General features: G+C 45.6%; 1 protein-coding gene across 1 annotated transcript; it reads right to left on the reverse strand.

Moving 5' to 3' along the window:
- Positions 1-16,278: 16,278 nt before the first annotated feature.
- On the reverse strand, positions 16,279-20,813 carry PSCA (prostate stem cell antigen). Its single transcript, XM_013944897.2, has 3 exons — positions 20,623-20,813; positions 18,515-18,619; positions 16,279-16,725 (listed from the first exon to the last, which is right to left on the reverse strand). Exons 1-3 carry the CDS (start codon positions 20,672-20,674, stop codon positions 16,514-16,516), a joined length of 369 nt encoding a protein of 122 aa, XP_013800351.1. The 5' UTR covers positions 20,675-20,813; the 3' UTR covers positions 16,279-16,513.
- Positions 20,814-23,048: the final 2,235 nt, after the last annotated feature.

Here is a 23,048-nt window from a genome sequence, read left to right on the forward strand (position 1 = left end):
CACTGTAGCAAGAACTCAGTTTTGGGTGGCAATCTACCTGGCGTCAATGTCTTTCTTGGGAGCTGTATCTGGAGTCTGCCATCAGGTTCCCAGATATCGTAGTGATGGCCGAGATATGGCAAACTAGAGACACTACTGATTAGTAGACTGAGCCAGCTATTTGTTTAGCTCTTGTGATGCAGGGATGGTATATTTTTGTTGGGCCCCATTAGGATGACTGTGGGCTCTACTGTCCTCGTGGGTGACTCAGCAGCGGGAAACCACACTTTCCGTGACCATGGCTGCAGTGATGCTCAATGATATGTTCAGCCAGCTGAAGCTTCTGCCTCCCAAGGGCGTGCGCTAATAACAAGACTACAGGCTTGTTTGGGTGGAGCTGCTCCCCACCCTCCTGATGAAACCGTGCCAATGGGCAGAAAGGAATGCAGGCTTCATTGGGCCGGAGAGATGGCGAAAGTGTGAGCATGACTTGGTGAACACAATTCTCCTAGGTGCTCTTTCGGTCTTTCTTCCAGTGTTTTTTTGATATAAAACACAGGTTTCTCCACTTGGGGGAGTATCAAAGCATTAAGAGAATGTCATACTCCTGGCTCTGATCCAGAGCTCTTATCCGCTTCTGCCCAAGCACATTCTTCATTTTGGTGGTTTGCATACCCTGAATGAAGGCATGAACAGGAAATCAAACCTTTTCAGGCAGAGAAGGAAATTGTACTCACATCTCCCACATGTTGGCTTATGCACGCTAGCCACTAGACTAAAAAACAGGTGCATGTATGCAAATGGGAGGAACTCCTTCACCCCTGCTGTGTTTTTAGGAAGGGAAGTGAGGTCTGGTGCTGAGAGCAAAAAGTACAGTCCAAGGATATGGACTTCATGTGCCTGCAGGTGCATCTTTGTGCTCCTGCAGAAGGTGTCTGAGGAGTGAAGTTTATCCCTCACCCCTATTCTCAGCACTTTCTTTGCTTCTAGCTGCAGGGATGAGAGCAATCTCTTCAGGCATCACTTTGCCAACTGTGTTTCATCAGCGCTAGGAGGGACATAAGTCTCCCAGGCATTTGTAGAGGCGACGTAAGTGCCCAACATGTGGTTTTGAATTCTACCCCAGAGGGATGGATATCTAGAAGTCAGGCATTATAAGGGTCCTTTTGGCTATATCTGTCCTACCATGATAAACAGATCATGGAGCTTAGCATTGCCTAGGGGATGTAGTGGTTAGCACCCTCCCTGGCACTGTTACAGCCTGAACCCACTGGCTGCACCCCAGGCAGCGTCCAGGCACACTTTGAAGCGCCACATGGGCCAAGGATGTTTCCCAGCATGACTGAGGCCATTCCGTTTGGGGGATAAGGGACCTTAGGCATATGGGCATGGCATAGACATAGCCTGGATGTCTTTCCAGATAAGTACCTCTTGGATTCTCTTTCACCAATGAGGCTGTGATTCTCCTTTCTATCCTGGTGACAGCTGGTGCAAACCCTGTGTGAAAGCCTTTGCTGTGTGACCCAGAACTGCATGCTCTGGCATGTGAGAAGATCAGGTGAGCATATGATTTTTCTGTCTAAAAGCTGGATGCTTTAGAGCCAAGCGTGAAGGGTCCTGGGTGTGCTCACTGGGGCTGCTGCTGGCTGGGAATCTCAGATGCCGTGGCTCACCCTCAGCTGATGGCACTGTTGTTCGCTGCACAACCCTCTGCAGCAGTTCAGGAGTGGACAACATGCAAAGACCAGCTAGGATGCAGGGCCTGATACCTCCCTCACCTTAGCAGAGAGCTCCTCCTCTTTATTTACTGGGCGTTGGGTGTACAGAGAACAGGAGAAAGGAAATTGAATTCTCCCATTTAACTTAAGGCATTGCTTACCTTTGTCAAAAGTAGTGACTGTCACTGAATTTGTGGCTGTGCACTGAACCCACATGGCTTTGTTGCAACTACATTAACAGCATCAGTGCCTTTGACTGGCAAGTCTGACACCAGGAAGCCTGGTCCTCACACCACTGCTTGTGCATCTCCTGTGTTGGCAGCGATGTCTGTCACCTGACAGGGGCCTGGATGCCTTGCTCTAAGTTAGTCTAAATAGTGAGCCTTGCTAAATAATGGAAACAACTTATTGTGCCTATCGGCATGGATATTTAGTACAATAATGGGAACAGCATAGCAAAGAAGCCAGTCCTCATTATTGGGATCTATGTGGCCAGAGCCACATAGCCATAGGGCCAGAAGTTGTGGGAGGACCAATTAACAGAAAATGAGGAAGCGAATATCCTTCAGAAATTTGCACAGTCAAAAACAGATTGAAGCAGGCCGCGGAATCCTGAGTGGGAGTTATCTGACTTAACTATAGCCTTCTACAAAGTAGATGAATCACGATAAATGTTTTTTACAGTCAGGTAGACACAGGCACAATTCATCTGATCTGCTTTAGACAATTGCCTCATGAACAATTGAATGGCACCCCGGATTACTTGTTTCCCTTCACTGGCTTTGAAAGGCACCTGGAGGACTAGCTCACCTGGAGACTTCTACATGGTAAATGCGTGCATTTTGTCAGATGCATCCCACCCCAGTGTCTGTAGTCTTGGAAGGCACAAAGTCAATTCTCCTCACAAAACATCACTATCAGACAAGTTGCTGAGTGGCCAGGGGTACAAGAAAAAAAGTCCATTTATCAGCCACTAGGAAACAGGGTTTAGAAAGAATGTGAAGAGGAAGGTCTCAAGGAGAGCTGCTCATCCCAGATGTCTTTGAAATTACACTCAAGATCTAGACAGGACACTTCATTGACTTAGACACTTCTGTCAGACTGCAGTCTCCTGGAGGCTGCTACTCTCAGAGTATCTTCAAACTTTGAGCATCTATTGACCTCTGAGAATGTGGATAGAGATGAATATTGTTATCTTATAGCCTGGGACACTAGTCTGTGGGACTGTGAAACTATTTTGCAGGTAAAACAATAATAATAGTTCATGTCACTGTGTTGGAAAATTCCACTGGCCTCTTTCTATATACATTCCCAGTATTGCTGTCAGGGTGGAGCTGCACTAGGAAAATGACAGATGGAAGGAGCTTGTTTTAGGCCCTGGTGGAGGAGCTTTTGTGTAGGCTCAGGCTACATGGGTGGGACTGGTGCTTCATTTTCCCAGCCACTAGAAAGATTGTCCTGCTAGCAAACAAAATTATATTCACGCAACATAATTGGTAGGGATCTCCTGGCCGTGTTCCCAGTGTGTGGCTTCCTTTTGCCTAACATCAAGACATTGCTGAGTTGAATGCGTGATTGTTTATAACCCTGTTGGACATTTTTTTGTATGGGCTACTTCCATGGTTAGCTTAGAAGAAAAAAAGATTTGGTAAAGACAGAAGTACAAGGGACTTTGGAGGCTGCTATTGCATGAGTAACAGTGAATAAATACGGTTATGGAATAGGTTGGATGGAGCATCAGCAAGACTTCTTTGCTACAGACAGCAGAGAACAATTTAAAAGCACTCAGGGACAGAGCTCTCAATTCCCACCCTGGCATGAAAGAAACTTACAGCACAGTAATCTGCTGTGAATTTAATAATGAAGGATCAGCCATTAAAGATCTGTCCACTTGGCCATGAGCAAAGCTATGGATGCTCTTGGATTTGTAAGATAAGAATGGCTCTGGTGCGTGGTGTTCAGTCTTCCCAGTAATGAATATTCTCCATCCTTCTCTCGTGCTTAATGAAGAGCCTACAGACGACATCTGCATAGGACAATGTGTTCCAACTGGGTCTTTGTCATTAATCTCTTCTTTGCCATCCCTGCCCTTGAGTCAGTGTCTTGAATGAGAGGACATTCTCACTCAAACTGGAGAAGGAAATGCCGTCCCAATATGGTGTTGTGCATGCCATGCCAGTCCTTCCCAGTAGGACCAGGCTCTTTCCTTATTCATCCATGATTTTGCAATTGAAATGACTAAGCCAGTGGTCTCTCCCTTTGCATTCTCTACATGTGTGTCCTTTGGGCATCCCACATGTTTCCAGAGCTCAGCTGCCTGCCCAGAGCTCAACTGTTAAGATTCATTTTGATCTACTTTAGCTTAAGCTCCATTTAGCTGCCTATAGCACAGACCATTCATCTCTTCCATTCCTTGCCCATTTATCCACTCCTCGCAGAGATGTTTTTGAGATGCTGTACTCTGATGGATGGGCTCAGCAGTCCAACACACTTGGAAAGATATTCTCTCCTAATATAACTGATTGTTGAATTGATTCAGTTTAAACTAAACAGATACTAAAGATAAACTCTGCTAAATTATGGTGCTAAATTATGTTAAAAATCCTTCAGATGCATTTGTCTGACCTCAGCAGCATGCCAGGATTAAGAACACATTTTGAAGGAGAGGATAATGAAAGACATAGAAGGACACAGAAAATAGAATGAAATGAAAGTTGGGCACATGGCTACTCTTCCATGATTTAACACATCTGATTTTCAAGAGTTCGGCAAAGTAATGATGCAGTGTCACATAGGAATATTTATTAAGCTGCAAATGGTGGAAATTAACTAAAAAAATTATAGAGAGTTAGAACTTCTTAAAGGATTGAAAGTGGAAGGGCTGGAAGTTTTTAAAGCGTTGGGAGGAAGAACATCAGTCTGGAGGAACACCAGTCCTTGGGAACTGGTCTTGGAGCACTCCTCTTTAATATTTTCCATAATGATCTTGAGAGATGCTAAACAGGATGGGATTAATGAAATTTGCTGATGACGCAAATTTAGGAGGCATCAGCAGTGCAGAGAAGGATCAGGATGTTGTAAGGAACCAGGTGACTTTGGATGCAAGTCATATACTAATAACAGCATATAATATAGTATAATAAGAACTTTTGCTATAAACTAGGAGGTCAGCTGTAAATGACTGGAGAGATGAAAGAGATGGGAGTACTGGTGGATCACAGGCTGTGTATGACGTACACACCTCCGATGAGGCTATGAAGAAGATTGCCATGACTGGGGGCTTTATCAGTCAGGACAGTACAATGTTAAGGTCACTGTGCAAGTCACTGACAAGACCATGCTTGCAGTGCTGTGTGCGTTTTCTGACCACCCGTGGCCAGGGAAGCTGAAACTGCATACAGAAAAAGGCTAGTATGAAGAAAGGAATGGACAGCACATCAGATTAAAAGAGCTGGGTTTTCTTCACACAAGGAGAAATGATTGCTGACTATGGACCTATTCAACAGCAGACAGCTCAGAAGGGAAGACCTGTCTGGAGTAAGAAAGATGGTGGCACAGCTCATGTGGGTGGGATCTGGCCGTGAAAAAATCAAGGATGGAAATTAGATACAGGTCCCTAAGAAATGAATTAGTCTTCTCCCAGCAGACAAGGAAGAGAACAAACAGCTTGATTTTAAGGTGGAGTTTGAACAGAGTATGACCTGATGATCTAGAGTATGATCTATTGATCAGACTATTGTCCAGATGATGTGTTTGGTAGGGCACAGAAATAAATTCAGTGACCTGAGAGTTCTTTTCTGATATCTATTTCCCTTCTGAGTAACAGTAACTCCAGTGTTTTTAGAGCGCGGCACTGATTTGAACTGTCAGAGGATGCTTATTGGAGAGATGGACAGTCCAGTTAGCATAATTTGGCTCTAGATCTTGGACAAATTCAGCTAGGCAGGCCTTTGGTTTACCATTTACATTTATTTAATGTCCTGAGTCTGATTTCAACTTGGGAGCTGCTCAAGGCTAGAACAACACTAGATGTGTGAGCGCATGAGACTGACTAATTGACACTGAGACACAGAGCGAAAGGCTGCTGCGGACTAAATGAGAGAAAGAATCTTGTCCGACACTTGAGCACAGGGGCTTTACAGCCTTCCCAGCAGCAGATTTCCAGGAAGCATTAATCTCCTCAGGCTTCAATTCCCCACCTACTCAGTAGCCTAATGTTACTGCCCTGTCATACCAGCATGTTGGGTAGACGCATCTTTTGGGATTCTAGGTGTGCAAACTGCTCCCTTAGATACATGTAATGGTGCATGGACAGGAATAATGCCCAGCTGTGGGCACAGATGAAACAAGCTGTTTCATAGGCCAAGGCCTTGTCTACACTTTGCCTGTGCCAGAGCCCTGGTAATCCATGCTGGGGTAACCCAAAGGGTTTGGAGTATGTTGAGTGATAGAAGAATGTGATGGAGGAAGAAGCAATCAGGCAACATCTCTGATGGACTGGAGGGAAGTTAGGTAGTTTTACAAGTTATCCTCCACCCACACTTTGCTTCTGCCTAAGCCACTGAAAAGCCTAATATTATTATTTTTTTTTTCCATAATTTCACTATTGGGCATTAGCTATACTATTGGAGAGATGTGAGTAGAAGGATACAGGTGATAGAAGTGGAACATTCACTTGGTTGTGATATGTGGGGTCTATTTTGGGACAGCGGTGTGTTATTCCTGAATTCTGCCTTGGCCTTAGCATTCTGCTCTAGATATAGGTGGAGTGGATGAGACCTTTCTTCTTCACCTAGAAGATGGTACTAAGAGAGAGCAGGATCTCATTTATTGCCACCCCTTCAGAGCCAGGCTGATTAGTCCGTGTAACTAGAAAAGAAGTATTTACTTTGAAGAGACTCAAATGAGTTCAGGTTGTCATGACCAGATATGAAAGCTAGAGGGACTTCTTAGGCTTTCCTTGGACAGCCAGCCTCATTATTTGAGGTAGGCTGGAACACCCCCCCCCCCCCCCAAACCATCCATCCATCTTCAGAGAGTGTCTGCCTACCTATTTTGTCCCCTATACTGTTGATTTTCTTCTTGATGGTGTCTACTTTTTATCGCTCCATTCAATAGGAAAAAAGGCAGCGCCATGTTCTACTTTATCCTGGACATTTTGGACTTGTTGACATCAATGTCTTAATCCTGAAACCAGAAGCATGGAAGCAAAAATTTCTGTGATGCAAAGGTATCCAAATGAACAATTGTTTTTTACTTCAGCATGAATCACCAGGGTGGTGATGGCAGGGAATTTCCCATACAGCATTGCAGATTTGCTTTCCGTGTAATTCTGCTACACCCTTTGCTTTCCGGGAATCCTTACGGGAAGTGTGGTGGAACATGTGCAGGAAAATAACCAGCAGTTCTATTCCACATCTGGGGAATAGACACCTATCTCAGACTCCAGGTCCTCTTTTTCTGTTCTTTCCCTCTTTTCTGCTCTCTACAGGATGGTCTCTGTAGATGAGATGCTCTCTAGAACGTGTTGCTGGAAATCAAGGGGATACAGTGTCATGTGTGGTTGCTCCTGGCCTCCCTCAACACCACAAACACACAGGTTTGGAAGTCCACCTTTACAGATAAGCCAGAGGGTGCAGTCAAGGCATTAACTGTGCCTACCGAGGAAGGAGAACACAGATGTGCAGCTCTAGACCTGAGGACCTTGCATGGACAAGCAAAAGAGGTGACTGTTGTGCAGACCCTGACCAGGCTTGAGGAGCTGACTGACTGAAAACATCTTCCTAAGTATCTGGGAAGACCTGGTCTGGGAGAGAATAGTTCAGTCCGAGAACTCCCAGGTCTGTTTGGAAGAAGGGTTTTCTTCATCAGGATACTTATCACCTAGCAGTTGCTATTAATTAATGACAAATCAGTCTAGCTTGGGCAAATTGGTGCTGTAGCAATAGAGACTTACACCAGCTTTTGGGTCGTGCTAACCATCCTTTCTACACAACTGTTTCTATCTCCTGCCTCAGAAATCCCACAGTTCCATGATACCACTTTTTCCTCCCCAAACAATGTATTTGCATCCAAACTGCCTCCTAGAAATGCTCACTGGCTTGTGTTAACTCCTCTGTCATTCCCAACAATTGCCCAGAAAAGTTCCCTGGCTGGGTTTAATTTATTAGCATAGTTGTACTTGTGGACCTGGAACTTCCTGGTCCCCACCCTGAAAGGTTAGAAATGCAGCAAGTTGTTGTTTGTTGTTTTGTTTCCATGACCTCAAAAATAATGCTTTTCTCATCCTGTAGTGCTGAAAACACTTTCTAAAACCTGTTCCCTGGAGGTGACAAGACATTTTCTGCTGTACCCATCAGCAGGTGGGTATATCCCACCTCCAGAGCTTGTTAAGCAGGATTTGAGCAGGTTGTATAGTGGGTTGCATGGCTCCTTGTTGCTGGGCTTGATTTATCACTAACTTGGCCTGGGAACCTACATAATAATATTGAAAGAGCATCACAAAGGGAAGAGGCATTGTGTTGGAGACTGAGATAATGACTAAATTTGTCTTTTTTCTGGTAATTCGAGCATCCATAGATGCATCCTTAGTCACTACTTATGATGGAAAAGTACATACCTGTCTGCAAAAGCAGTGGGGACTCTTGCTTGCTAGGTGGTTGCTGATAGTAGGATGTTGCCTCCAGAAACTATATGTGACTGGAAGGACATCACCAAGTCTTCAAAGAAGCCTGCCCTGTGTACCCCATGCCCTGCACTTTTTGTGTGTGCAATTCTATTTTCTCTCCCCTGCAGAGGTGCTTAAAATTCACTGCACTACCGAGAGCATGCTGCAGTGAGTAACAGTGCTCAGAGGAGTGTAGGACTATTTTGACAGATTCTCTGCTCTAGGATTGCCTGCCTGCCTTCCTGAGTTTGGGAGAACATATGTACAGGACTCATGAATTCCTGACTCTCATGGTTGTGGGTGTCACTGACATAAACCCTGTAAGAACTTATGTTTTTGCTTAGGGTGCATCTCTGCATCTTTTTATTAAGCTTTCTGCAGAAATGAGACCGTAGCAGTTTTTATAGTAGCCAGGCAATTTCCTGGGCTAGCTGTAATCCCCTATGACTAACCCTCAATTATAAGCTACTTGTGTACTTTATTGGAGAGCTGGACAGGGCTCAGTGCTCGGCAAACACTCACGTATGTGAATGAAACGTTTTTTGGTTATTTCTTAACATCTTTTCCTTCAGCTATCACACTGTTTGCATACATACATGTCCACTTAATGCCAACTGAATGTGCCTCCCAGAACTTTTGACCCGTTATTTTATTATTTATTTATTATTTAATTATTATTTAAATATTTTTTAATATTTCTAGATAATTTTTGTAAAAAACAAGTGTTGGGGTAGAAAAGAGTGCTATTCTCGTTGTGCATAGTGACCTCAGCTCCTTCTAGACACTAGGGGAAGGCACAGAAAAGACTGTGCTCCAGACGTGAATCTATACAAAAACAAGTCACAGAAGTAGTTGTTGAAGCTGGTGTAGCTGGAATATGGGTGAGACGAGAGGAAGGTAGGAGGAGTGCACAGCCTGGGTGAGGGAAGGCTGCTGGTTTTCTGATACTCAGAAAAACGTCTCTGTTCTCTGCTGCTTTTAATGCCAATACCTGGTGTCAGCCAGCAAAACAAATGCCGTATCTCCCATGCCCCACATCTGCTTACCCTTTTCTCCAGGTGTGCCGCTTGCAACTTCCATGCTCACAGGGGACTGAGGCCAGCAATGAGGTTTCTATGCTGGCTTCTCTGGAATCCTGTTGGGTTCTTGACTTGGGCCCCCCACAATTTCCAGGGCTTTGGGACCGCAAGACTTTCTGCGCTGTAGCATGGTGAGTAAGGGCTGTCCTCAGACTTCCAGAATGAGAAATTTGGGATGATTTTCCACTTGCCTTGCAGGTGTGCCTGCTCTCCACTGTGAATGGCTCCTGACCATTGGATACTTCTTCTTGCCAGGATTATTCTGCTTCATCATCTTGGTGCCAAGTACTAGTGCCACTAGCTTGAGTCGTCTGCATATCTTCACTTCTTGAATAGCTTGAGGAGCAGCTCTCATGGCACTCCTGACTTGGACACACTTGTAGCTAACTTGAAACTCCTTGCCTCCAGTGGACACTGGAAGATACCACGTCAATGGGTCCCCATGGCCATTGCAATGACTGCAATTCCCCATCCTCCTGGAGATACAGGTGAGAGCTGCTGCATTTGAAGAGCACCCGGCAGCAGAGCATTTACTGCAAAACAAGGAAAGAAGACAAATTCAGTGCATGGGATTATGAAGGGCAGGGAAACAGCTTTCTTTGATAGTACATGGGTGTGAGAACTGTTGTGAAATGCTCTGCCGTTTTACCATCAGGCAATTGGAGCTGGTCCAGAAGCCTTGACTGCATATCAGCTCTCAGCAAAAGACTGACATTCTGTACTTCATAGCATGCAGAGAAGAGCAGGGAGTATTTCTTAATTGTTTTCTTTTAAATGCTCACTTTTAATCTTAGAATGATCAAATTCTAACATCAAGTCTAACATTCCTTTATTCCTCTACAGCTCATTTTATGTGTAGAGGAACGGAATTGGTCAGATATATTCAAATTATCACATTTCAAATGACTATTTGAATCTTTAGCCAAGCCTTCCTCACTTCAGAATATTTTTTAATCACTGCAGTTAAACAAGAATCGAAAAAGCCAGTTCCTTCCTCAATCTCAATATCTTAAGCAGGGTGGGAACCTTTCTCTTGACTACAGAATCATTGGACGTTACAGCTGGAGCCTGCACCATTTCCCCTTGAACGTGTCTGTGAGAGTGGTCAAACATTTTCCCTTGAATACATTGCAGAGAGCAAGCTTGAAGGACGCAGCTGCGTACACATCCATAATAGAAGACAGTAGTGTGGACAGGAGGCATCCATGCGTGTGGCTGTTACTCCACACTGCAGATACATCCCTTTGCAGCCATCCAGGAAGGCAGGTGGGTTCCTGCAAAAAGCTCAAAGTGTAGGGTCACCCCCGATTAAAATGAGTCCCCTCCCTCGCCGTCACTCTGCTTTCACTCTCGTGCCCTGGGTGAAGTTCTCATTCCACAAATTCCCTAGAGACCAGATTGAATCTCTAATGAAAATAACAATTAGGGAGGGAAAAAAACATTCTCCTTTCCATACCAGACATCTTTATCAGTCCTCAAGCACCAAAGCGGGGCAGAGACCCCGTGTTTCTGACTCTGCTGCGGCACAGGTGTATGGATGCAGTCAAATTATCCTGGTCACGGGGGACCAGCCACAGAGCTGCATATGGGCCCAGCACTGGGGGTCACAGTGTGTCTAAGTGGTTAGCTTGAGGAAGCACTGGCATACATAGGCACGTGCCTGTGACGGGCACAGAGGCTGTTTCAGTGTGGGTGGTGAACATGGCTATTTGCTGGGGCACGCAAATTCTGGTACAGGCATGTAGTCAGAGGAGTTTTAATGAGTTAGTGACTTTATAAGGTGCTGTCCACATAACAGAGGCTTGTTGTAGGCTCGAAATCAGCTGAGCTGTCTAGGGAAGAGGTCAGAGCTTCAATAAAAGCTGTGGATCAAGAGCATCAGCAGAATAGGAATGGGTGCAGCAACTGGTTTTCAAGGAGTCCTGCGATTTAGTATTAGCAGAGCTGAAGGAAGGCCAGAACTGAGCTAGTGAGGGGTCACATGGGTCAAGAGAGCATAGTCTTGGCAGAGCTGTGAGGCAAAGCTTGTAGGGACAGTGCCTTGCTCCAGCCCTGTGAGCTCCCTCTGCCCTCCCAAATGATCCTGCCACTTAGAGCTGTTGAGTGACAGGATGGGAGTTGGCTGAGCTGAGATGGCATGGAGTGAGCCTGGCTTCGCCAGCCTTGCTCATCCAGCCTTGCCCAGGGTGAGCGGCGGGTGCAGTTACTTTAAGGAGGTTCTGTAATCAAAGGGAAGGTATTTTAATTGCTTTTAGTGACTTTTCGGTGACTTAATGCCTGGCAGAGCAGAGCTAACTGCAGGCTCTCTCCCTGCCTGTTTCAAGGTTGAAAAGCCTCATTGCACAACGCAGTATGTGTGTGTGCACACAAGACAGAGCAGGAATGTGGCTGTGCAGGGTGGGTGGGTAGCGGGTAATCCTTCTCCAGCTCTGTTACACTAGCTGCCTGTCTTCCAGCTTAGTCTTCACCTCCCTAAGTCTCTCCCCTGGCCCCATTAAAGGCACTATCTGAGCATCTCTCAATATATTAGACCTGATAACATCTTTATGTGGCAGAGGCATGGAGACCCCGTGTAGCTGGCCCCGGGTCACTAAGGAAGCGCAAAGCACAGCAAGGAGCTGCTGGTCCTTCAACACCAGCTCATGTGGCCTCTCTGTGCTAGTGCTGTTCTCCAGCATGGTCAAAAGTTTTTAGCCAGCAGCAGCAAATCAGGTTGAATTCAGGGGACCTTGATGACCTTTTCAGACCAGTTAGGGACACCGGGTATAATTCCTGCTGGGCCATAGGCAATGCTGTATGCCCTAATCCCTACCCACAGAGATAATAAATACAGTCTCATACTATCAGTAGCAAATACAATACTATAGCAATAATACAAGCAAAGCTTTTTTTTTTTCTTTAAACTCTGGACATAAGTCCATAATGTTTCCTACCTTAAAAATCATAGAAAAACAGTTACTCTGGACCTGAGTTGCTTTAGTTTCCCCATCTGTAAGACATAAACTTGCTTGAGAACTGTTATGTTTAAATTCAGTCCATAAGGCATCTGCAGCCCTTGCAAAAAAGGAAACCATCCATTTAAACTGTCCAACTATTTATTATTTACAAATGAACCACAGTTGGATCCTGGAGGTACAGAAATCTCTTGTGTACATGATGGGCTGAGTTGTTTAAAGAGACTGTTCTTGATTTTAAGCCTTTTGAAAAGTGTAGAAAAAGATATGACAAAGAACTGATAAAACTGATCAGCCAACAATGTTAAGAAACAACTTGCCAGAGGGCGGTGGAAAGAAAAGCCTTGCTTGTCAAATGAATGTTGTGCTTGTGTCTGACCCGTCAAACAACTCTCAGCCCGTTTGCTTGGGTGCTTGGAGAGTAAATTGACCTTCAGAAAGCATTTGCTTATTTGCGTGGTGCCAGATCACCTGCACTTACCAAGGATGCTCCTGAGAGAAGGTGCTGAGAAGAGCAGGAGGGACTAAGTCCTGTTTGTGTTTTCTTAGGGGTTTACGAGGCAGGAGGGGAAGCCAGCCTTTTCATCAAGGTGCAGTCACAGCACGTAGGAAAACAGTCCTCTTCCTGGTCCTGCCCTGGCCCAGCCCTGGTTCTGACCCACAGCTGAGTCATCTATCCACCTCGGTTTGCCACCTCCTAACCCTTCCCAGAATTTGGAGGGATGTTTTTGAGTTTGTCTATCAGTGACCTGAATGGGGAGCGTCAGGTTAGGCTATTGCAAGTGCTATGCTCTTCACTTGTTGAGTGGCGGCAGGTGCCACAGGTTCACTCCACACCACGCATGTCGGTGCTTCCTGCCGTGCTCTTCCCTGTGTCTGTCCCAGTCGTGGCCTTTCACAATTTCATCTTCTCCAGACTAAACTATCTAATCCTTCCCCACCTCACTGCATGCAAAAACATCTCCAGATAGATCAAGAGAGGGAAAAGTAAGTCGGCAGTGGATTGTGAAATCCCTCCAGAATATGTAGGGAAGAGGAAACAATCCACAGCAAATCTATGGCAAAGCAGATGAATTTTCACTCTGAACAAAGCATAACCTCAAAGCTTTAGCACCAGGTACATGGTGCTGTCTCAGCTTTCTTGCACTGCAGCCTCCCCTCACTTGGGAGGAGGAACTGGCCCTTTGGTGTGCAGGTCCAGACATCAGGTGTCAGCCACCAGAGCACAGAAATTCACCTGTCAGCTCCAGCAAGGAATTCTAAACTTCTCTGTGCTCCAGCCTCCAGACATCAGTGTTACATGGGGTCAAAATGCTGTAACAGGTAAACTGCAACAACCCCTTCATGCTATAGACTTTTGACATCTTTCTTATTTTCAGGGCTGAATATGTTTGATCTCTAGCTCGAAGTTGAAGGCAGAGGCTGTGTCTCATCAAACATCACTGGGGACCTCTCTGGCTCTGAGGCTGGCTAACATGTTTTGGCCTTTTCTGAGCAGCTGAACTTCCAGGCTCCAGACAGGGTCATTGTAACCAACCTGCCTGTTGGGAATGGTCACTGAAGGTGCTAGTACCTGACTGCCTGGGAAATGACTGAGAAAGTGGGCACAGAGCAGTGGTGTGTCAAGAATCTTCTTACATTGCAAGAATACAGTTGACAGCGTTCCAGTGCCCAGTGCTGACTCATTTAATAGTATAGACATAGTCAGAAGGCCTGATTTGGAGGAGTTATATCATGATATCTCCTCATTATACCCATGAGAGGTAATAGTGTTCATATTCCTATCCCCTCAGCTAAGGACACATTGTTCGTAGAGTGTCAACTTGATGAAGATCTCAGAGCTTGGGGGAGACTGCTGCTTGATATTTGTTCTCTTCTCATCCTTCTAAATGTGGATATGGACAGAGTCTTCTGGGTCTGAATCTGAGAAAAAATGAGGTGGGAGAGGAGAAGGAGAGGTTCTCTACAAAAGGCAGCATATGGAAAGAGGAACCAGATGGTTTAGCTCCAGGGAAAGGGAACAACAGACAGAGGGCTGGGTAGCATGGATTTCCACCATGTAAGCAGCAATTTTGGGTTGAAATGCTACAGACAGCACTGTCTGTGAGAAAGAAAGTGAAGCAGCAGCAAAACATGCTGGAGGTAAGTGATAAGAAACACTACTGTGATATCTACTGCTATTTTAAAGAATGAGGTTGACCCACCAACCCACCCAGCTCAGTTCCTAACCCCTTTCTGCACACTTCTCAAGCTTCACTGTGTTTGTCATGCAGTATAGCACCCTGCCTAATGGGTTCATGGTGTAGGGGAAGAGCTCTTTTTTTCAGCTGTGGCTAGCCTGGATGTCTTCTAGGAAGGGTTCCCACAAGGTATCACAGCACAACGCTGCAGTCCTGCCATGTCTCATGTTCAAAGTGCACTAGATTTGTAGTGTACAGATCAGCTTGGACTGGAGGGGTCATGCAGCTTGTTGTCCATGCATAAAATGACCTAACTGTGAGGAATACAGCTGTATGAGCTCCTCTTTCAGTGACTGAGACTCAACAGATTTGCAAGAGCTGGAATAGATTGCCCCCCAGGTCCCATACCCTCCCTCTGCCAATAACCAGACTGACTGCATATGAGTTGGTTCATTCTGAATTTCCCTCTGGGAGAACCCCTTCCCTGCATCCTGCAATTAGCAGCTCATTAATGCCTTGTATCCCAAGCGTTTACATACTTTTATGTTTCACAATAGCAGACAGGGTCATTACCCTCTGACATCTGACTGACTTCTCCCAAAATGTGAAGCTAGGCCTTGTCCCATGGCTGTGGATCCCCCAGGTTACTCATCTGCATGAGAAAAATGGTTCTTTGTGATTTCAGCCTTTGGCTTTTCATATCCTTTGCAGGTCCATGAGTCCTTAGAGTATGAAAAGGGGAAAAGGTGGCACCTGGCTGACCTCCCTCCCCTTTCGCTCCTCCACCCACTTCTGTCCTGACTTTACAGCCCTTAGCTAACAGTCAGGAGTCCAGCCTGTTTCATCATCCTGCCAGGGGCGCTCCCAGGCCCATCTCTACCCTCTCCTGATACCAGCCTTATCTCCTATTGTTGTATATTGGGAGGATACACATGTAGCATGGTGGCCTTTTCCAGAATGTTTTCTATGTTGCTTTTCAGATATCTTCGTATGTATGTTGCTTTTGTATGTGCGTTGCTGTCTCTTTTAAAAACTCTCTTTGAGAGTTTCTTGAAGGAAGCTTCAATTGGTACTTTTTCTGTTGCCTTTGCCAACCATTGCTCAGGATCTCCCAGTGCAAGGTGGGAATGCCTAAGCTCATATCCATGGAATAAACTATTCAGAGAGGATGAGCACCACCTTGCATGAAGACATCTCATTGGTACCAGCGGCTGAGAGGACTGGGAAAGGTTTCCCAGATATTCTGAGCTTTCCTTTACAGCCCACCATGGTGTTGGTGCTCCAGGTACCTGATTGTGCAGTCCTGCCCTCCATCGCAAGATATGCTACAGCTTCAAGGAAGGCAATATGGAAAGAATGGATTTCATGTGTAGCAGGAAAAATGAGCATTGCTCATCTTGCGTGATAGCTAACAAGATGCAGGATCCCAGAATCTCTTGGTAACAGTCAAGTTCTCCTGCAGGTACAATTGCTTTTTGGGGTATGTCCCCACCAGAGTTTGCCATATATCAGAGCCCCTCAAGCTTTAGAGGTACAGTTGCTGCTACTGTTCTGCTCTGCCATGGGGTCTGTCAGCACACAACATTGCGAGACATCAATGACCAAGACTGAACTTTGACCAGATGTGCAGCATACCCATCTACGGATGATGCTGATTTCAGGAACACAAAACTGAGTATATATAGGCAACATGCACACATGTGATTCAGAAATAATTGTATTAGGTTTTATGCAGATAACGCACACACACACTCTCTTATTTAGCAGCAATACAGAAATAAAATAACAGTCACAAAGAAGCTATCATAAGGCAAAGATCTGCCATCAGCTCCAAGTATTCTGTGTGCCCAAGACACCAAATTGCTCCAGGCTACAATTTCTGCTATAACAGGAGTGCTCCAAGGCTTTCTATGGCCATGGGAGTCTCCTCTGCTTCTCACAGTCTGTTGTTCAGGAAGGTCCAGAGCATGCTGGCTGATATCACTGCTACCATCCCATAACTGCACCTCACACTGCCCGCTGCATTGATGTTGCAGAGGTCGTTGCTGCAGCAGGAGACATTCCTGTTTCCCACAGTTAGGTCTTGATAAGATGGCTCACATGATGAAGCACAGCCCTTACTGATGATGTTGAAGACACCTATGACCCCTGGAAGGAAGGCAGGACCATTACTCCAAGGATGCAATGCAATATTACCCAATCCAAGGCTCACAGAATTGAATAACGAAACACTATTCCTAACTGAGGTCATTGCAGAGAAAATATGAGTGTTTCCAAACAGCTGCTTTACTGTCGCATGTTGTATTTTTGGGGTGTCAGTTTGTCAGGGAGGGAAGGGGTCCAGTCCCCAGTTGCTTGGTTAAGGCAGTGTATTCACACTTCTAGGTGATTTCTAGAACAGCATCAACTAACAGTAATGATAATAATAATATATTTAATAACTAAAGTAACCATTAACAGCCCTGTGTGGGACCCTAGGCTACTTCATGATGAGGAACAAGAATGCGAGGGAATCTTTGCTCCTATCTTATACACCTTTGTTGCACAGAGCCATTCAACACCCAGGGCTGTTACAGAAACACAGTTAGTCCCATTTCACAGATGACAAAGTTACTGTTTGGTTTCTTTCTGAGAGGCCTGCTTTTTTGTTGTTAGTTGCTAGTCAGTGGCTGCTGGTCAGATTAAGGTAGGTCTGATGAGTTTTTCATGGGATTTACTGGTCTTGCACAATTTAATCAGGGCACCAAGTCTTTGACACGTGCAACTTTACTGTACAGGGCCAGCAGGTTGTAAGATGTATTGACTCTCCTCTTTGTGAATGCATGACCATGGGTCTGCACACTGCAATGTGTGCAAGGACGCCTACGGGAGGTACTGCATTCACTGCACCACGGAGATCAGTTTGAACATGGATGCCACCGATGGTCTCTGTGCCTCAGGTCTAAGAGCAGCTGAGCTGTCACTACAGATCTGCAGAAGGTGAACAATCATTTTCTGGGAGGAAGTTTTTTTTTTTTTTACCATATCCAGGATGAGAGAATTAAATCATAGCCCCTTAGAGGAGTTTACCTAGAGACACACAGTTGGCTGCATTCAGAACTGATTGTAGATGGACTTGGGTGAATTTCTATCTTGTCCATTGAATGCCCTAGAGTCAGCTCTGTCATTCAATGCTCCTTCTAACCTCATGACTAGATTTTACCAGGCTCAACCCCTCACAGCGGTTAGCATTATGTCTGGCTGTCACCTACAGCCAAGTTGCCCTGTGGGAAATGCTACATTCATTTTAACCCATATTTCTACCTTTACAAAGGTACCAGCTCAGCTCTTGCCCTTGTAAGCAAAACATCCTTGGTGTTATGGAAGAGAGATAAACCTATTTTTGTGTAGGTGAGAGACATTGGTATGTATTATTCAAAACATCAAGGGCTTAAGAACTAACACCCTGCTGTGCTAGGTGTTGTACAAAGCAGCTGCACCCTGTCCAGATTTGTTCCAGGCACTGGCACTGCATGTCCATACTGCTCAATAGTTAGCACGATCTCTTGGCAAATGCTGAGGACTTTGTAAGGTACAGCATGCATGGCGCTAATGCATTGTAATCTCAATCTCATGGCCAATGTGGGGAGAGGACTTGGTGATGGCCAGCACCACTACCAAGGGGCTAACCATCACCGAGTGTTAAACTTTGTTCTTCAGCCTTTCTTAATCAAACCAAAAACCATCTATAAGGGTTTTTTTGTTGTTTTTTTGGTCACCTTTTCTTCCCAGATGGCTTTTCTCTTTCTGTGGCACATTGAGCTTTGCTGGCCTCAGCTCTGGCACACACCAGCTGGTGTACCTAGTGTAGCTGGGGTTGGCTTGGACATCTGTGGCTGGGGCCATGCCTGCTTCCAACACCGCAGCTAAGACATTGCCCATCCACACCTTGCCTTACCGATCACATCTGTCTTGCACGTTTCCGAATCCTTACAGTTCACAGGCATCTTACAGTTGGAATTGCTGACCTGCGCCGTGCAGCTGTAACATTTCAAAGAAGAACCTGCAAGAGGCCAAGAGAGGTTACAAGGCAAATCCATCTGGACTGCTGTGGTTAACCAAGATATCTAGTGATTATGCTGGGACCCAGGACCCATTGTGTGGATCCTCAAAAGAAGCTAGCACCTCTGTTATTTGGAAACCAGTGGTCTTTCCATTTTCAGTGGAGAACGGTGTACTCACTTGGGGTGAGAGATGGGCAAATTTTACAAGTACTGGAGCTCTTTCAGATTTAGGTGGCGCAATGAGGGAGCAAGGATCACACACTTTCCTTGGCATTTGAGAGGTGTCTGGCTCAATACAGTTCCTGTCTGGATAGGGACTTTTTAGATATTCCCATTTCCTTGTGAACTGAGAAGGAATGGAAGGATGAAGTCATCAAAAGAGTGTGTTGATATTGTTTATCTGCCTCTACAGACAGGGGAGTGGTACCAATATTGTGCTTGTGAGCCTTAGCTGAGTCATTGTGCTCCATTCTGGATGAAATGGGGAAAACCCAAAGGAGAGAGAGGGTTGCGGGGGGGTGGAACAGGTGATTTGCAAGATCTCTTCTGGCCCACGTTCTCTGTTTGACCAACTTGTGACACCTGCTTTCCAACATGCCCTCTTAGAAAGCAAAGTGCAAATAAAGTTTTTGCCTCCTTCTGAAAACCACACCATCAGGTGTTCCCACACCCTCACAGCCATGCTGGTCCGTGCGGGACGCAAGTCAGAACGTTAACATCCATTGTGTCGTTAAGTATGCCAAGCGAAGGTTGGGATACCAGCATAGGCATTGCAGCTTACAAGCTCTGATGAAAAACAGTCCCCCAAGAAGAGAGAGCATGGCACAATTCCCTTTTCCTATTACCTACCCGTGACCCGGGACATCACTGGAGCCTCACAGCCCTGGAAAGTGTTTAGGAAGGTGTGTGTGTGCGAATGTGCATAAGTATTTTAATCAACTGACCACCAGGCTTGTCTCATGACACCCTTGGACCAAAACCCTAATGCCTAAAATACTCTTTTTACATAGACAAGCCCTAACTAGAAACCGAGGTGTTATTGTGAGCAGGAGTAAGAAGGGATTTGAACCACTCGGTCTCCCTCTGTCCGAGCCATTTTGTTTTACATAAATGACTGATACAGCCGTAGAGGCAATAAGCAAACCCCCAGTTTGTCTGTAGTGAAGCATTCTGCTCTCTTGAATATCTGACTTCTAATGCAACACAAATCAAATTTCAGCGAACCCTGATGATGGACAGTTGGATCATTTGCTGGAAGCTGGCAGAGGAGAGGGTCTGGGCAGGGCTGTACAAGCCCCTTCTCATCTTAGCCCTTAAATATCTTCTGCTGTTTGAGACAAGTTTCTGCTCAGATCTGGGTCTTCTGTTCTCCGGTAACATGGAAGAGCTAGTTTTAAATCGTATTTTCCCAATCAGCCAAAAGAGAGTTACAGATTTGCACTGTCCAAATTCTACCTGTTCAATCTAGAAAATCATACGTCTCAAAAAATCAGCTGAAAATCAGCGCTCTCCCCACTTTTCTTCCTTTTAGAAAGCAGATAAACTTTGCAGACTGAGAGGCCACTTTTCAAATGAGGAGTCAAAGAATATGTCAGAACAAAACTTGCCTTTGCAGAAATGTTGAAATGAGCCATTTTGTTAGCCCAGGAAAAAGAAAAATAAACCTCCCCTCCTCTCTTATTAAGAGAAAAACCTACGCTGTCTGACATAAATAATTTTGATCCCCATGAAATTCACTTTTTTTAGGAGTTATCCAGGACTTTTCCAGGACTTATCTTTCCTGGAAGCTGCTCTACCCAGTGCTAGTATCACGCCATCAGCACGGTGAGACTACCTATTTTTCCATGCAACGCCCAGATCGCCCCATCAGAAAGCGAACATGGCACATACAACAACTACTTCAGCATCTCTTCCTTCACTGCAAAATCCCCTGATGGGTCTTTCCTCCCAGCTGAGGACCTTGCTGGAGAGGACACAGGGCAGACTGTCCATGCTGTCTTACCTGAGTCCATGCACAGGGCTGCTCCCAGGAGCAGGACAAGCAAAGCCTTCATTTTGGGATGGCTTCTCTCTCTCGCAGTGTACAGGTTGTCTCCTTTCGGGGCACGTTATATACTGTGGGAGGCAGCTCTCATGCACGCCTGGAAGGTTTCCCCGTGAAGGCACCTGAGCGAGGTGCACACTGGACCGAGGGAGGGGCTGATTCGTGATGCTGATACTTGCGTTATGGGCATCTCTTATCTGATTGTGATTCTTAGTCACTGAGTTGCCAGCGGCTCCCTCCCGACCCCCCCGCCTTCCCTCCTACCCTCGGGCAAAGTGTTCACATGACTGGAAAAAAAGCACAAATTCTTCAGAACAAGGCTGGTCTTATGTGTCTCCTCAGGGCTGCGGTTGCACCCTGTGAACAGAGCTCTCTACCCTCCCCTTGCTACCTTGAGAGGTGCTGTTGTGTTTAAATCGAGCATAAAATGTTCTTTAATAAACACCTCCAGCTATTCCACCTGTGTGTCCGCCTCTGCGTGGCACTTGTGGCATGCGGTAGTAAGATATTTGAGGAAACTGCAGTATGTAGGCTTCTTCCGTGTGTCCATGTGCTCCTATGCATTTATTTGTGTGTATTCTCTGTAGTGCAGTACAATACAACGCCCAGTTCAGGTCTTTAATGTGTGTTGAAGCCAAAGGGACTATTTGATTGCTTTGTCCAGTATTTCAATCTCCACGTTATATACACTGTGGCATGCATCTGTTTGTCTTTCAGTCTCTCTATCTTGCATAGGCTGGGTACGGTTTTGATATCTGAATTCACATCAGTGTGTAAATAACTTGGGCTTGTTAAGGAAATGCCATTTCCAATCGCAGGTGAAGGTGAGTTTAGCCGCAGTCCGGGCTGAAGCTAATACACTTGCTTTGGTGGGTTGGCTGGAGAGCTCTCCCATCCCTCACATCCTTTTACCACTTCTCAGTACACACCAGTGTAGAAGAAAACAGGCCTTCCTGCTAAATTCAATTTACTGTGGTTTCTTGCTTTATTTAGGGTTCTTCTTTAAAACTCAGGAACATAGCACTTTGCAGTGATAGCCTTTGGAGACTTGTTCTCTCACAGTTTAGCTCTTAGGACAAATTGAAGGGAAGGTGCGTCAGTGTGTTGGTGGGTATTAGCTCTTGATCAGCGGCTGCAGCGTGAGTCACGGAAGGTCAGCTGGCATATCTCTGAAGTTAGTGACACTGTGCTGATTTACACCAGCGGAGAATCTGGTGTGGGGGATGTTTTTCCACATACTATTTCCTCTGGGGGAACTTAAGTGCTCCTCCTTGGACACTGGAAGTTCTGTTCAAGGCTCAGTTCCTTGGTTTAAATAAAAGTCCTCCTTTCTGTGTCTATTACCCTTTGCTCTACCTTCTTTTTTTCAGACCGTCCCATTTATAGCCATCTTGTCTGGAATAGCCAGAAGTAGCTGTGGGAGCACTTCTGGAATAGCTAGAAAAAGAGCTCTGGCTCTGGCGATCCTTATTCAGAGATATAAGGTTATTTATTATTATTTTTTTAAATCCTTATGCTTGTCCCTGCAGGGCCTGGTTCCTCGTTTCAGGGAAGAATAGGACCAAGGGGAGAGGACAACCTGGCCCCCATCAGATCCACCCAGGCCTTGAATTAAATGTTTCTTCCTTTAAGCAACTCACTGGTAAGCAAGAGGGAGTGTGACTTGCATCCCCAGCAGCCTGACTTGCTGCCAGTATAACTCTCCCAGTACTGTCATTTCTTTGTATTTTTTTTTTCTAATAGTCCCAGGGCTGCCGCAAAGAACAGGACTCGTGGTACTCTAAAAGAGACACCTGCAGCTCATCAGCTGCCTTGACCCAGTCCTGGGTGGCTACAGCTAGAGGCTGCGTGAGAACCCAGTAATTCCTGTATCCTGACATTGATTGCTGCTTCCCACTGCTTTTTGAAAGTGTATGTGCAGTTCCTGCTCCGCTCCTGAAGATGGCAAGCGTGCCCCGTTATAGTTGCATACATACATTAATATGCACTTGTCCATAGGACTGTGTGTACAAGTTTTTTCCATTATTTTCCTGGTGTCGTAAAATCCCAGTTTCATCTAACCGTGCATGAAAAGACCATCCATTTCTTTCCCCTGCTGATCTAAGGATGCCTACAAATCACTTGGGCTTTCTTTATGCTGGTTTAAGTGTCACTGCAGAGTCTTGATAGACATAGCTCTGGAGCTTTCTGCTGAGGAGGGAGGGAAAGGGAATTTGATTATTTGCTGGATCCAGGTTCACCTGCCTGGTGTCAGGCTGAGAAAGTGGTGCTGGGCTGCGCTTCAGAGCGTGGTGCCCCTGGTAACATTGAGCAGGGGTATAACATCACTAGATGTGAGCTGAAAATTTGAGGACAAGAAAGGCTATTGGTGAGACGGTGCCTGG

Source organism: Apteryx mantelli, chromosome 2, assembly GCF_036417845.1.
Source record: "Apteryx mantelli isolate bAptMan1 chromosome 2, bAptMan1.hap1, whole genome shotgun sequence".
In the NCBI taxonomy this organism is placed as follows: Eukaryota; Metazoa; Chordata; class Aves; order Apterygiformes; family Apterygidae; genus Apteryx; species Apteryx mantelli.